The sequence below is a fragment of the Numida meleagris genome, chromosome 18, assembly GCF_002078875.1.
Source record: "Numida meleagris isolate 19003 breed g44 Domestic line chromosome 18, NumMel1.0, whole genome shotgun sequence".
Lineage (NCBI taxonomy): Eukaryota > Metazoa > Chordata > Aves > Galliformes > Numididae > Numida > Numida meleagris.
In genome coordinates, this window is record NC_034426.1 from 9,728,056 (window position 1) to 9,743,206 (window position 15,151).

General features: G+C 57.7%; 1 protein-coding gene across 1 annotated transcript; it reads right to left on the reverse strand.

Moving 5' to 3' along the window:
* Window positions 2,857-10,258, reverse strand: LOC110407788 (coiled-coil domain-containing protein 92; the record flags this gene model as incomplete). The annotated part of the gene is given in 3 exon segments (XM_021415873.1): window positions 2,857-5,117; window positions 7,385-7,432; window positions 10,105-10,258. Coding segments are annotated over 3 exon segments (843 nt in total), but the record flags the coding sequence as incomplete, so codon positions are not given.

A 15,151-nucleotide genomic window follows, 5' to 3' on the forward strand; every position in this document is an offset into this window, starting at 1 on the left:
TCGGCGGAACGCGGCGCGGGGCGGTGGGGCTGGGACGGGCCGAGGGGCGCGGCTCTGCGCTGATGTACGGCGCGGGCATAGGGCGGGCCGGAGTAGGCCGCGCTGCAGGCCGCTGCCGACCTTCCCGGCACCTGCAAGGTCGCGGCCGGCTTTGCGCGCGGGGCCCCGGGGCTGCGGTGTCTCCGGAATGTGGGTCGGGTGAGGGACGTGCGGGACCGGGGTGCCGGCAGCCGCCTTCCTCGGGATTGAAACCCCTTGGGTTTGTGATCTGGGGACGCCGTGCCACGAGTTGGTCCGGGAGCAGCAGCACCTGAGTGGGACCAGGCCTCGAGGCCTCCGGGCACACAGAGCTGGGCCGGCCTGCAGCTGTGCCCCTGGACGAGGGCAGGGACAGGGGTGGGGATGGGGGCAAGGACAGGGATGGGCGCTCCCCATCACCGGAGCAGCACGCTCTGCTCCCAGCTGTGTCAGAGCCAGAGCCCGGGGCTGTGGCGGTGGGATGGGGGCTGCTCCCAGTGGGGGTTCAGAGGGCCACGCTGGGGCAGGAAAGGGCACTTCCAAAGGGATTTCAGTTTTTTTCATTAAGAAATAGGTGTATCGCAGTGACTTCTCGTGTACAGCTTACAGGTCCGTTCTCTGGTCTCTGGGTACGTAGAGAATACATTTTGAAAAGCATTTGGTTAAAAAAGTGAACGTGAACATGGTCCCAATGAATAATGGTGCCATGTAGTAAACTGTGTACTCACATAAAGCAGTGCAGTGTCAGAGCTCTGGCACCCATCCCGCTGCCGTGCCTCTCCCAGCAGGAGGCACAGGGTGCCACTGTCCCGCTCAGCTCTGTGCATCCAGCTGAGAATGTCCTGCTCTGATGGAGCCGCAGCTGCTCGGGGCTGGGGGAGCTGAGTGCGGGGCCCGGCCTGAGGTGGTGCAGACCCGGTGGGGACAGCAGGCTCCTGCACAGCCCCAAAGGTCCCGGCACACAGCCCTGCACCCACCAAGGGGATGTGGCTCAGCATCTGCCTGCAGACCCTGGGAAGAAGGTCTGAGTTTACAGACACAGGAAGATGTGGGAGTTCCCAGGGCTTGGCATCTCATTACTGGTGTAACTGCAGTGGTGGGAAAGTGGATCTTTGGAAGGTGAAACTTACAGGAAAATCCCATAGGGTTTTAGATGTTCTTTGGTTTTTATTGGTTGTGCTTCCGTGCTGGTGCCTGCAGCCCTGCTGCCCTGCTCTTACCCAAAGACGAACGCAGGGAAAAACGAACACAATGCGGTACGCACACAAAGTGCTGTGCTGCGTGTGCCCTGGGCACTGCGGGATGGGCATCACTTCAGTGCTGCAGGAAGGGAGCAAGTGGAGAAGCTTGGCACGTGGAGCAAAGAGCAGGTTGTGACCGGCCAGGAGACGCGGCGCTGTCATTCCATGCAATTAGAGCACATGGGGTGTAGGGATACAGCTGGGAGCCAGGCTGAGCTTTGTGCCCTGAGCAGCTTGGGCCCAGCCAGGCAGGGACCCAGCAGCTTGGCAGGAGCAAGCAGCCCGCCATGGTCACCTCCGTCCCCCAAGTGGAAGTCCACTGTTGTGCTGCTGATTAACCTTCCCAGTGCCACACTTCTGCATCCCTGCAGCTCTTTGGGGACCTTGTGCATGGAGAAGCATTGTGCAGGCAGTGAACCCCTGACCACTGCTGTCACTTCAAAGGGGACATTACTTGCTGGATTGTCTTCAGCCTTTCTGGGCTGAAGACCAGGAGCACCCATCCCCATGCCCCTCCCTGTAGATATCCCTATAGAACCCATCAGCTGTGCCCTGCCATGATTCAGTTTGCAGGAGGACAGCCTGCAGGAAGCCTCGAGCTCTGCCTTGGGCAAACGAGCAACAGGACCAGACCTGGATACAGGCAGCTCCTCCTTGGTGTGCAAGAGAGGGGCAGGTCGCCAGCTGGAAGGTCAGGTGCAGTCAGGGAGTGCTCTGCCAGGAGGGTGGTAGCACATCAGATGGGCGCTGGGCCCATGCTGCCTCGTGGGGAGTAGGGCTCTGCCGGGCTGTGCTGTGCAGGACAGCGCTGGCATTTGTGGTGGGTGGTATGGAGCCAGGGAGCTGCTGAGGGCCCCAACAGCCACACATCCAAAGCAGGAAGGATATAGCCAGGAGCGCTTAGATAGCCCCAGCAAGCACATTCAGAAAATAAGGCTTTTTAATTAATGGGGTCAAGAAAGAGAGCTCCCTGAGCAGCCTGCCTGGGGCACCGTGCGAACCCTCCCTGGAGAGCACCTGCAGAGCTGCAACACGGGGGGAAGGAGATCACTACAGCAGTGCTCCAGGCCCACTCGGCTGTGCACAGTGTGGAACAGCAGCAGCGGGTGCAAGAGCAGTGCCTGGCTGTTGGTCTGCATGCAGGAGTTGCCAACACGCTGTGTTTTATATATATCAGGTAATGTTTAACAATGGAGCGTTATTGCTGTGCATCCATTATCCAGACTAATTATTAAGTTTTATGCGTCAATGTTTACACATTGCTTGTTCCATACAGAGCATGTAGGTGTCAGCAGTTACACTCCCGGTCTCTATGTGTCCATGTACAGAGCTCTACGGCACAGGGTACAGCTACATTAACCGCTCCGACTCACATGGAGCCAGACAGCACTGAGCAATGCAGTGATGGGGCACTGCCCTGCACCGCAGCCGGGGCTGGGGGCAGCTGGACCCTTGCAAACATGGGCAGGGCAGGCGCTGCCCAGGGCCCTGCTGCTCCCTGGGCTCAATGCACCCAGCTGCATCCCACAGGTTAAACATGAGCGCTGCCTTGTTGGGTTTTTAGATCATTTAGATGTCGTTGAGCATTTTATATAAATACAAAGATTAAAATAATTTATTTCAACATCATTTCTATTACAATCATACAATGTTTTCCCTTCAAAGCAAGTGCGTTATGTGTATACATATATATAAGTGTGTATATATAGTACTCTAGAGCTTCCCCCTGTTCAGGAGCAGCAGTGACCGCAGTGCAGTGCATGAGGCCAGCCCTGCCCAGCTCCCCCAGGGATGCAGGGCTGGCCCCGGACTCTCGTGGCCCTGCTGCCTCCCTGTCCGTCCAGGCTGCCATGGGGTGGGCAGAAGCCATGAGGCATCAAGATGGGATGTCCCCCTCAAGCTCAGAGCGCAGCTGATGGCTGTGAAGGGGGAAGGGTCCTGCAGCTCCCACAGGGTTGCTTCATTTACATACTAGGCACTAAAAATGCTGATTGTTAGGGAGATATTTACAGAGAACAGGAGGGTACTTACACGCCCTTCCCTTTCTAATGCTCAGGTCGGTCATGAACAACATGATTTTATCAATAACTTTATAATAAAAATGCAACACACTCTGTGTATCAGGATTGTCTAGGAACGAGGGGGAAAGCGGCTGTGCAAATCACAGCAGAGGAACACACAGAGGTGTTTTACCCTCTCACACATTAAAAGAACATTGGGACGTGCCCTCAGCAGAAGTCCCCTGAGCCCGGGAAGAGCAGCCCGGTCCCAAGGCCAGGAGGGGCCTCACCCATGGGACGCCAGGTTGTGCCTCACCTGCTGCCATGCAGTGCCCACCTGGGAGCGTGGCCAGAGGCCTCTGGGGCAGCACTGGGGGCTCGGGGGGGCCCTGCCACTGGTGTTGGACACTTCCCCCAGTGGGTGCCCGTCACAGCCAAAGGGCAGCACAAAAGCTGCTCTCCTCCTACAGCGCGTATCGTGCTTTGGGATTTGACTTAACCATTTGGAGAGCTGGCCTGGGTCTGCTACTGAGTCTCATAAAAGCATTGTAAGGTATAAACACTGAGCTACAAAAATAGAGAGCTCTGGCTGTATGGGTACTCTGTTGGCTGGAGGCAGGTGAGCCTGATTCGGAGAGAGGGTGATGCTTTCCAAGGGCTTTGAACTCAGCACGAAGGAGGTGGGCTCCAATGGCTGGGACACTGCGGGCAAAGCGTCATCTGCAGCCTCTGCTCCTCATGGGGCTGCACTGTGGCCAGCTCTGCCCCGTGGGTGGCAGTGCACCAGACCCCGCTTTGCCAGTGCCTTATCAGTCTACACTGAGAAAACAGCATCCGGCTGTAGGTGCCAATGAGGAACGCAGTGCTGGCACGTGGACAGAGCCCACCCCATGCAGATGACAGGGGTCAGACACCTGCTCCAGCAATGCGTGGGGAGCAGTGCTGGGTGCTGCAGGTGGGCACCTTTCAGCCTGGGGGAACCCTGCAGCAGCCTTGTCCCAGCCTTGTTCCTTTGTTGCCCCTTGGCAAGCCTCATGCAGCATCACCCCCCCTCGCTCTGCACGGCCCAGCCCTGCGGGCTCAGCGCTGGGCTGCGAGCAGGGCACTGCCTTCTGCTGCCCCCTTCCCATCCTGGAACAGCAACCTTGGCTGGTGCTCACCTTGGTGCCTCGGGGTCAGCGCCTTCCTGGCCACTCAGGCCGTGCCCACCTCAATGCCTACTCCCGGGTGCGGGCACCACGGGGCCCAGGCCCCGGCTGCTTGCCAGGCTCACCCTTGGCTGGCCGAGCCCTGGCTATGGGTTCCTGTGGCGGTGGCAGGCGCTGTGCCCGGGGGGCCGTGGCAGTGCCCCGGGGCTCAGCAGGCGGCTCCAGTGGTGATGGGCGCTGCGGGGCGGGCGGCCGTGCTGTATAGAGGAAGAGGGCCGGGTCGGGCATGGCATCGTGCTCCTCACGCACGGGGTCCCTGGGCCTGGTGCCGACCCCAGGTGGGCGCCGTGGGTGTACCCTATGGCCACGGCGCTGCGGCCTGCCCTCAGCTGGGGGCTGCTCAGGGGGTGGCCGCCCACTGCTGCGGGGGCCTGGCAGGCGCTGGGCGGTGGCATGCAGCTGCAGGGAGAGGTAGGCAGCCGCCTCCGTCTGCTTCTGCAGCTCGGTGTCAAGGATGGTGACACGGTGGCTGCGCCGCTTCAGCTCCTCCAGGAAGTGCCGCTCCTTGCTGCGGAGGCTGGAGCGCAGTGCGGCCACCAGCGACTCCTTGTGCCGCAGCTCCTTGCGCAGCTCCAGGTTGTCCTTCTCCTTCTCCTGCAGCTGGGCCTCCATTGCCCGGCACTTCTCTTCCAGCTCCCGATCCAGCGCGACTGCAGGGAGGCAGGGGTTAGGGGAGCTTTGCTCTATGCACAACATGGTTCCCAGCATGGAGGTGGCCATGCAGGGTGCTGGCATGTCCCAGCTGTGCCATGGGGTGCTGGGCGCTTCTGGGAGTCGTGGTTCCAAAGCTGCCCATGGGATGCCCAAGCAGAGGCTCCCCCCCAGTGCACGCAGCCCCTCCCTGTACCCCACGGTCCCCTCTGCATGGGGATAGTTTCAGGATGGGAGAGAAAAGCCCAGCAGTAACGCCATCAGCCCAGCACACTGGGTGTTGCTGCCCTTCTGCCAAGAGACTGGAAAGCCAGATTAGAGGACAGAGAATGTTAATCCAGGATTACTGGGCAGTTGGGACAGGCTCAGCCGAGCATCTCAGTGTAAATGTGCGCACACATGTGTGGCTGTTTTTCTGGGGGCACATACACATGTGTGTATATGTATGGGCACACAGGAGCCTATACATCTGAAGCTGCTCTCCTTGCTGCTCTCCTTGCTGAGTGTGCAGGAAGGACCTGAGTGCTCCTGCACAGGCGCTGCCAGCCACGGCGCGCTCCCCATGCCGCCACCCTGTGCCTAACACCTGACCTGTTCGGCTTCTTTCTGCACTGCAGCAGTCACTGCCAGGCACGGGCACTGGCAGGACATGTTCGAGCAGCGGTGCTGCAGTGAGCAGCACTTCCCCACAGCTCCCAGCCAGGATTGGGGACAGTGCCCTCCCTGCCCCAGCCCTTCTGAGTCACCCTGCAACACCTGGAGATAGGTGATTTCATACAAGCCCTGCGTGCTGTTCCTGCACTCTCTGCACCGCCCTGCCTGGGTCATGTGGGCTGCTCCTCTGCGGCTCCTGCTGCCCACAGGAGGATGGCACCGGCTCCCACCCACCTATCCCACCTTCCTGTACACGCAAATGCCCTCTGCAGTCCATGAGGACAAGCTCAGCACCAGGCCAGGTGCCCCATGTTGGCCTGAGCCCCTGCGAGGGGCTGGGCACAAGGGGTTGTGGCTTCAGGCTCCCGCCTTTCGACAAAGAGCATTCTCAACTCTACAAGGAAGGACATGCTGTTGGTGCGGGGACTCCAGGGACGTGGCACCACGTGGCATTCCCTGCATTCTGCCATCAGAGGTGCTGGGCAGATGCGAGCAGAGCGGGGCAGGGGGACGTGGTGGAAGGCAGCCGCTCAAGCACAGCATGAGGGGTGGATGCACAGCCCCGCACAGCACGCAGCGTGCCTGGGCGTGATACCACAGCTAGCAGAAAGCTCTGCCTGTTATGATACACGTTGCAACCACTTTACAGCTTTGGCTCTTAAGTGCTTTCTGCAAAGGAGAAATGCTTTATAATGAGATCTTAAGGGAGGCAGCTGCACACAGTAATTATTACATGAGTGGTATTTGAAGAGTGATCATTTGATGGCATCTTAATTTAGGCTGTTGCCCCATAAATGTACCAAATGGGATTGTACTCTTTAGGAGCTGTTAAGGCAGCCTGATGGGCAGAGCCCTGTGGGTGGTGCTCTGCAGGCGATGGTCACCGCCATGCGCTGGCACTGCCAACACCGGGCTTGCAGGGAGAGCAGCCGAGCCCCCAGCATGTGGCCATGGCATCGTGTTGGGACGGCCAAGGGATGTGGTTTGGCTTCATCCCAGAGAGGAGGAGATGCTCCCACAGCATCCTCTGCTGTGCACGGCACCTGGGCAGTGCTGGGCCCAGACACGAGGGAAGGACGGGATGAGGGCTCGGTGCCACGGAGCTCGCCGTCCTCGTGCCTGCAGCCTGCAGCCATGCTGAGCACACCAGGACTTTTCTGCCCCCCCTTTTTTTTTTGGAACGCAGAGGGTTTTTTCACGGGACATACTGTTACATGGCGGCACTGGGAGAGGGTCCAAATCGGCCTCCGACTGCCCAGGACAGCGCGCAGGGGTGGGGGGGAGCGCAGGGGTCACCGACCGTCCTTGTTTGCTTTCTCCCGGGGCTCAGCGGTCTGCAAGCTTTGAGTCGCTCCCCGGGGGTCTGCAGTGCCCCTGCGGGCTCTGTGTAAGGGGATTAGCAAAGCAAACCCGAGGGATGCTCGCTTTCACATGCAAAACCTCCCTGGGGGGTCGGCACAGGCTCTCGGAGCCGTCCCATTGCGATGCTAACGGGCTGCGAACTGCGCGCAGCGCCCCAGCGATCCGCCAGGCCAAGGTCCGCGCCGCCCCCTGAGCCGCCCCCGCCCCCAGGAGCGCTGCAGCCGTCCCCCCGCCGGCTTACTGCTCTCACCTTGCTGGCGGGCCTCCAGCTCCTTCATCTCAATGTCGTGGGTCAGCTCTGGAAGAGAAACCAGACGGCAGTGAGACGCGGCGCAGCGCTGCTGCTCTGCCACCGCGTGCGCCCGCGGAGCAGCTGGTGCGGGCGGCTCCGGGCAGCGCGGCAGCGCTCGGTGCTGGGACAGCGTTGCGTCTGTTCTTTGCTGAACCATTTTCGGCGCTTTAAACCAGGACAAAGAGCGGAGCAATGGACTGAAAATAGACCAAAGCGTAAACCGCCGCCTGAAGTATTTCATCACTTACTGCCCGCAGAGTGGGCTCTGCCTCAGCGTGTGGTGCAAGCGGAGCAGGACCCAAAGCAACCACAGCCCCACACAATTTCTCCGTGAATATCACAGATCACCGAGCCACCAGCAAACAGAGGAGGAGCAGAGGGACAACGGCAGCATTCGGTCATCCTGGGGCTTTTTCTTCTTCTGAGTATGAATTTAAACGGTTAATCTCTGCCCTACATTTTTCTTTTAATCTGCTTTTGTGTTGACTCTAATCCCCATCAATGCCGTCCTGAAACGGAGCACTTGGCTCAGGCTCCTCTGCCGCCTGTCTTGGAAAACAAATCTGTGGTGAGAATGCAGAGTAACAGAGAACGTAATGCAATTTCTGGAAAGCTTTCAGCGCTCTGCCTGCCCCACCGAAAATCAATGGCAGCTGTGTTATTTTACTGAAGTTAAAATAATGGGTTCGGAGTCTCAGAAAGATTCCAAATGAAACCTAAAGCCGGCTCCTGCTGGAAAAGATGTTGCTGCCTGCGCAGTGATGCGCGGGACGGTGTCCCCACTTCTGTGCTGGAGTGCTGGTGCCCTGGAATCCCTCCCCGTGCCACTCCCACGGCCGGCCCCACGTGTGTACCCCATCCTACGGGTGGGTCGGGCCCTGATGTCCCCAGTGTCCCCCCTGGGGCTGCGGCCACACGCAGCAGTGGCCGTGATGCCCTCGCTGCACCGCGTGGTTCCAGCAGAGGCCATTACCGGCCTTGCAGCACAGCTCCCCGAAGCCCGGCGCCACGCGGAGCCCTCGCTCTGCCACCGCGGCCCCTCCAGGCAGTGCAGCTCTCCTCCCGCTGCTCTGCTAACGCTGGGAACGTGCTAATTATTGCCACAGCAGCTGAGCTCATCTTCCAGTAAAAGGAGAAACAGAGGAGTCTGAAAGAATCTATTGCTATTTCTGCTGTGTTTATACTTTGCAAATAAAATGGGAGTGGGAGGGGAGCCAGCTCTCTGCTGTAGCGCAAGGATCCTTCCAGCAAATGAATCACACTACGTTGTGCTTCACTGCGTTTATCTTCCTGCAAAGCCTCCGACCAAGGATGTTGCACTGCAGGGCTTTACTGGGGTCAGCTTCTCCTGACCCCGCGGTGTGGCTGCAGTATTGCTGTCCCACTGTCCCACGCTGGCGGTGCAGCAGAGGGCTCAGTGGGTGCTGCAGCCCCTCCCTAGCTGCCAGTGCTCCATCAGTGAGCAGCTGCAGAGCAGAGCTGTAGGAGGACAGGCACTGCTGGTGGTGAAGCCACTGAGACACCAAGGTCATGACGCAAAAACCCAAGGTCACAGCAGCACATCCAGGTGCAGCAATGAGCTACACGCCAGGAGCAGGCAGGGAAGCACTGACCAACCCATCTACCTCCCTCGAGCAAACTGCATGGCAGGCAGTGGCACTGAACACATCCAAAGTCACCCCAGAGCTAGATAGGAGCTTGGATCCATCATACCCTGCAGATGCAGAGCTGTGCGCCTCGCGGATGGGGCACGGTGCTTGCTGCAAACAGCAAATGAGACAGGGCCGTTGCTGCTGGGGCAGCTCAAGACCTCCTTGCTTGATTTATGCATAAGGGTCCAATGGCCTCACACATCTGGAGAGGCTGCAGATGGAGCTATTAAAATAATGAAACGGAACAGCAAAAGCTCAGAAAGGATGGGGGGGAATGGACAATTTTAGAAATGCCCTCATGTCTCTGTTTCCCAGTGACGATGAGGAGCTGGAAGACAATGAGTAATTGGCCAGGCTGTGTTATTGATGAGAGGCACCGGGGTGAATTCCAGGGGTGGGCAGGAGGATGGGGGGACCTGCCCCAGCCCAGGAACCCATGTTCCTCCAGTTCTGAGAGGGGCCTCAGCACAGTACCATGCCCACTCACCCCATCGTTGGTGAAGTTCAGCCCTTTTCCTTCCCTTGGGAGAATGGCATCTGGGAGAAAGGAAGAAGCACTTCTATGTTTTAATAATAGGACTATCTTTGAGGGCACAAATCATGGAAGGAAAAGGTAGTAGCACCTTGCTGGCCAACAACGGCTCTTTGTCCTTTCCTTAGACCAGCAAATCCCTCCAGGGTGGTGACTACTGCAGAGTCCTGCAGGATGCAGGCACACACAGCCAGCCCAGACAGAGTGCTGAGCGCTGAGGCTGATCCTCTTTCAGAAGCATGCTCCGAGCAGAGTTAAAACAAAGGAAGAGGGTCCTAATGATGGATTATAGCCACAGACTCTTCTGCTATTACCCGCTCATCCAGCTGATGCCCAGAATAAGAATTGCTCTGGCTCCTCAGCACTCTGCAGCGACAGGCGGCTGCTAGTGCCCACTGGCAGGGGCTGCTCTCAGAGGGTTTACTGGCACCGGAGCAGATGGGGCCAGGCAGGATGTGCTGTGCTGGGCTCCCTGTGCAACGCCCAGTTCTCACCTGAGCAGTGCTTCTGCAGGCGGAGGATCTCCAGGTGCAGGCCATGGAGCAGCTCCATCTGCTCCTTCTTCAGGAAAGCGATGTGCCTCTGCACGCTCTGGATCTGGTGCTCCAGGGACACGGTCTCCATCGCAACTGAATTTGCAGCCCACGCCTGCGGAGAGAGGAGAGGGCTCGTGATCAGAGCACAGCCCAGTGGGCCACCCTGGGAGCAGCACCAGCCCCATGCCCCACAGGATGCAGAGCCCTGGGCACCCGCTCTGCTCCCTGTGCTCCATGGGAACATGGCTGCAGGGCAACAGCTCCATGCATGCAGCCCCGCAGGGCTCCAGGACAGCACCCCATGCCCCTGCTCAGCCCCACTGCGTCTTGCTGCAGGCTCAGGCTGAGAGCCCCAGCACTGTGAAAATAAAAAGCTCACTGCACAGACCCTTGTATTGAAAGTTTGGCCCTAGGAAATCTGCTTCATCACTGAGCAGGGTTACACCCGGGGCAGGATCACCGCTAGGAGCCACACAGCGGTGATTTCAGCTGCTGCTCAAGGAGCCCCATACTGCAAAGTAGCAACTGCAGAAAGAGATCCAGTGCATGAAAAATGCAATATGGTCTGTCCAACCTGATCAGCGTTATGTGGGGGAGCTCAGCACTGCCTCACACGCCAGGAGGGTCGGCCCCGGGGCATGGAGTTCATCACAGTGCAGTGCTGTGCACTGCCTATCTGTACCAGGATATGAAAAATAAACCTTGGAAGGACCCTTAGTTCTCAGCAATATCACTGTGCAGATGTGGAACCTGTCCCTGTGCCATGCACAAAGCTCAGAAGGAGGGAACCTGCAGCAACCCATTTCAGAGGTCAGGGTGAGTTTTGCCAGCAAAGGAACAGGACAGCGCGCACTGTCCTGCTGCTGGGAAGCCACTTGCACATTCATTTGCTTCTGATTTTCCATTCCTTTCTTCAGAAACCTCAGCACTAAGCAAACGTTTAGCTCGTGTTTACAACATGCCCAGTCCTTTAATGCAAGATGCTTTAAGCTAATTCCCATAACCTATATCAAATCAAACTCGATTTAAGCTTGACTCCAAAGTAAGCAATTTTGGCAGCAGGTCTGGCTCAAAGCTTTATTCTTGCCAAAGCATCTACAGATTTGTGAAAACCTTGAAATCAGGGCTCCATATACTCTGTGTTTCACGAGAAGGAGGGGATGCAGTCAGGTTTCAGTGCCCGTGCACTTGGGGCCCATTCCTACTGTGGCCATTGCCTTGTGGCAGCCCCAGCCCTGGGCCACTGCAGGACTCATCCCACCATGGGTGCAGGTGCTCTGCCAGCACATCCTGCACAGCTACAGCCACTGTGACAGCCAGGGAGAATTTTTAGCCTTTATTTATAGGGAACAACTGCAGGGCTGTGAAACAGCGCTGATGTCCTGCAGCTGCATCCTCCTCCCAGCCCAGGTATTAAACCCCACAGCACACTGTGGTTCTGGGGTACTGCACGCTGGAGGAGGCTGTGCCTGTGGGGGTGCTGTGCCTCCTGCAGGCATGGGGCTGGCTCAGGCTCACAGCCTGGCTGGACTTTCCACTCAGGTGCTGCTGTTCCACCTGCTGCTGCGGTGCTGTAGCAAGGCCCACAGCCACAGGGGGCGGATGGGGCATGGGCAGGGTGCCCAGAGCCTTCTGGGGTGGTGCAGGAGTTCCTTGGTGCCTGCAGCCCAGGAGAACACCTTGCAGCAGCAGCATGTCCTCCCCCAGCCCGGCAGGGGGGGTAGGGAGGGGCTGTGGGAGAGCCACACATGGCTTTGGAGCAGTTCCTTTACGGAAGTGGTGGGACCTCCTCTCTGGATGGTTAGAAAGTAGGTTGGGCAGAGCCCCGGAGGACATGTGCTGCTATTTTCAAGTACTTTGTTCTATCTGCTTGAGATGTGCTCAGTAGAAATGGCTGGAGTTCTGCCATTGAACCTTCCCTCCTCTCCTTTAACTGGAAAATTATCATTTTCCTACCAGATTTTTTTTCTCCTTAGAATCAATAGTTAAGTAACAAGTTGAAAATATTTAAAAAAGAAAAAAAAAAGCTTTTGGGAGTTGAGATCTGCTTTGTCTGCTTTGGAAGGCAAAAACCTGTGCAGCTGACCTGTGTGTTTAAAAACAAAACCAAACAAATAAACACAAAAACCCAAACAAAAACCAAACTGTGGTCTCCCCCTGTGGATCCTGAGCCCCTGATTCCATGGGACTGATTTCTGCACCCACAGAGCTTGTCAGAGCCCACGCCTGGGGCAGGGGTCTCCTGGCAGCCACCTGCCTGCTGCTCTTCTTACGGCTCAGAGGAGCTGTGGGGCCGCGATGGGGTACGCGCACATGGAATCCCCGACACCTCTGCTACAGGTAATGATGGAAGAGCCACCCGCTATTAACGATGGAGTGTCAGCAGCTGTTCGAGTGTTTCTAATGTTATCAGAGGGAACAAATGAGCTATCGCCTTGCTGGAGTTATCTGCACACATTACCCAAAAGAATTTCCAAACCCAATTCTCAGCAACCATTATTTTCCCTCCATTGCTTTTGAAGTTAAGTGGAGATTGCAACAGCGTTTTGAGCATTCAGTTTGAAGCAGTTCCTTTGGTCACTGCACACAGCAGAATCACTTGGGAGGTGTTGGGAGCTAATAAGGATGATCTGCTGCTGGCTTAATGACACCTCGCGGAGCCGTCGCGCCTTCCAGCGAGCAGCGCCCGCGCTCCCGTGTTGATGGCTTCACATTCCCCAGCCGGCGCTGCAGAGCGGCTCCCGCACGCTGGAGCAGGGCAGGAGTCGGGGCGTGGTGAGCGCTGCTGCCCTGGGGCACGGCACCGACCCCTGCCACGGCCTCACAGCGCAGCTCGCATGGAGCAGCTGAGCCGCACCGAGCAGCGGAGGGGCTGGAAGAGGTCCTGCTCCCGTCCCTCCCTCACCGCTGTGGCTGTGACTTTGTGTTTCCGGACTCAAGTTGGCACCGCGAGTGGTGGTGGAAGACTGCACAGAACCACGTGCTGCGTGGCCCCGGGGAGACGAGGAAGAGGCTGCAGCTTCCGTAGTGATGTCATGCGGCATAAAAGCCAAGGGTAAGCGATACTCCCCTTTGGTTTGAAGGATGCTCTGTGCCCTTGTTGCTGGTAGCTGAACACACGCACGCAGGGCCAGGAAGGAGGCAGCAGCCTGCTGAGGGTGGTTTGTGCCCCTCCCTGCAGCTCTGCCCGCACTGCTGCTGGGTTCTGCTGCAGGCGTCAGCTCCGCTCGTGCCTAGGACTGCACCAAAAACAATTTGCCACTCGATCTGCATAGAAGAAGACTGCTCTGGGAGGACAGTTCTCAGCAGCAAAGGCTGTGCCTGCCTGCCCTGCACCAGCCCCAGGGGAGCTGGGGCTGGCAGTGCTTTTCAGACAGCACCTGGATGCGCAAAGGGCCCTCCACAGCTGCGTGCTCCTGGGTTTCGCAGGTGACACCTCAGGGTGCTGGATGCCACACGAGATGCGCTGTGCTTTGGCATCCAGACATCGTTGGACATCCAAGGGACTTCATTCCATCACAGACCGCCTTCCAGGAACGAGTGGCCATTGCTGCCCCTGCAAGGCTTTGAGTGCAGGACTCCCAGACTCCTCCTTGGAGCCACAGCGAACCTTCTGCAGGGCACTTTGGGACCAGACATTTAGTGTTAAAAATGACTTAATAACCTCAGCACCCAGTGAGTTACAGGAGGTTTCTGGGTTGTGCTTGCACTCTGGCTCCCATGAACTTGCAAAACAACAGGACTGAAGCAACTTCCCGCAGTAACTGCAATGACTGATGTAGTTGCAGGTCTCCTCAGACTGATTTCCATTGCAGAGACAGCTCGTCTGCTGATTTGATTCTGAGACAAAATTGTACAGAAGTGTGTTTATGTTAATTGGGATCCCAGAACTTTGACCTGAGGAAACAGCCTTGGTTCCTGATGGTGCATTTCAAAGGCAGATGTGTATGTACTGCATATCTGCACATCCCAGCACAAAAACTGTCATACCAAGATCCAGCGCCTATTCACATCATCATTTGGCCAACTACCTAGGGAGTAAGAGGGCACAAACAAGGTTTGCAGGAACAGGTCAATAATTCATCCTGCTGTGGTTGCCGGCAATCCCCTCACCACCATGCGAAAACACAAGCTGGAACGAACACTGATGCATATCAGAAATTCATACTGCTTCTTTTTCATATCTCAAAGAGTATGAGCACATTGAACTTCACAACAATGTCATGAAGCAAGTACGTCTTTAAATGTAAGGACTGTATGGTAAGGGGAAGCTGAGAGCCTGGAGAAGGTCACAGAGGCAGTGACGGCGCCAGGAATAGAAACTAGAGGTGAAATCCCGGCCTTGGGAAAGTCAGCGGGAGCCTTCCTTGATCTGAGCAGAGCAGAACTACACACAGCGTCCTGTTTGGTATTTGTTATCTAACTGTATCTATTCAAAGATAAAATCAATAGGAGGAACGTTGACTGTAAATTACTGCGCTTTCCAGCAATTCCTTGCACACCGCTGCGGGTCTGACAGCCAAAGCTGGAGGCTGTCATCGGGTGGCAGAGGCGGCAGCAAGGCCGTGCTTCTGCTGCTGCCCGCAGGGAAGGAGCCGCGGAAGGGGCTCCGCTCAGGGCGGGACGCGGCCCTCAATCAGCGCTGGGAGTCGATCACGATCTGAAGCGGGCGATCCCTGCGGCGCGATCCCGCACTTGGGGAATTTCGCAGCAGCGCTCCGGGGACCTTCGAGTCCTTCTGCGGCCTCAACCCCGCGGAGGGGGCCGACGCCGGCGGCGCTTCGGATCGCTTTTCTGCGGCAACCGCCCTCAGAAGGAGTGACGCGACGGACGGCCGCGCTCGGGGCGCAGCAACTTCCACAACAGACGCGGACCGGGCAGCGGGCAACTTCGGGAGGAGGAGTTCCCCCCGCTGCCCCCACCGGGACACCCCCTCCTCGCTCGGCAGCCCGGTGCCGCCCGTCCCCCCGGTGCCGCTGCCCCGCGCCGGCGCTCGGTGCCCGCC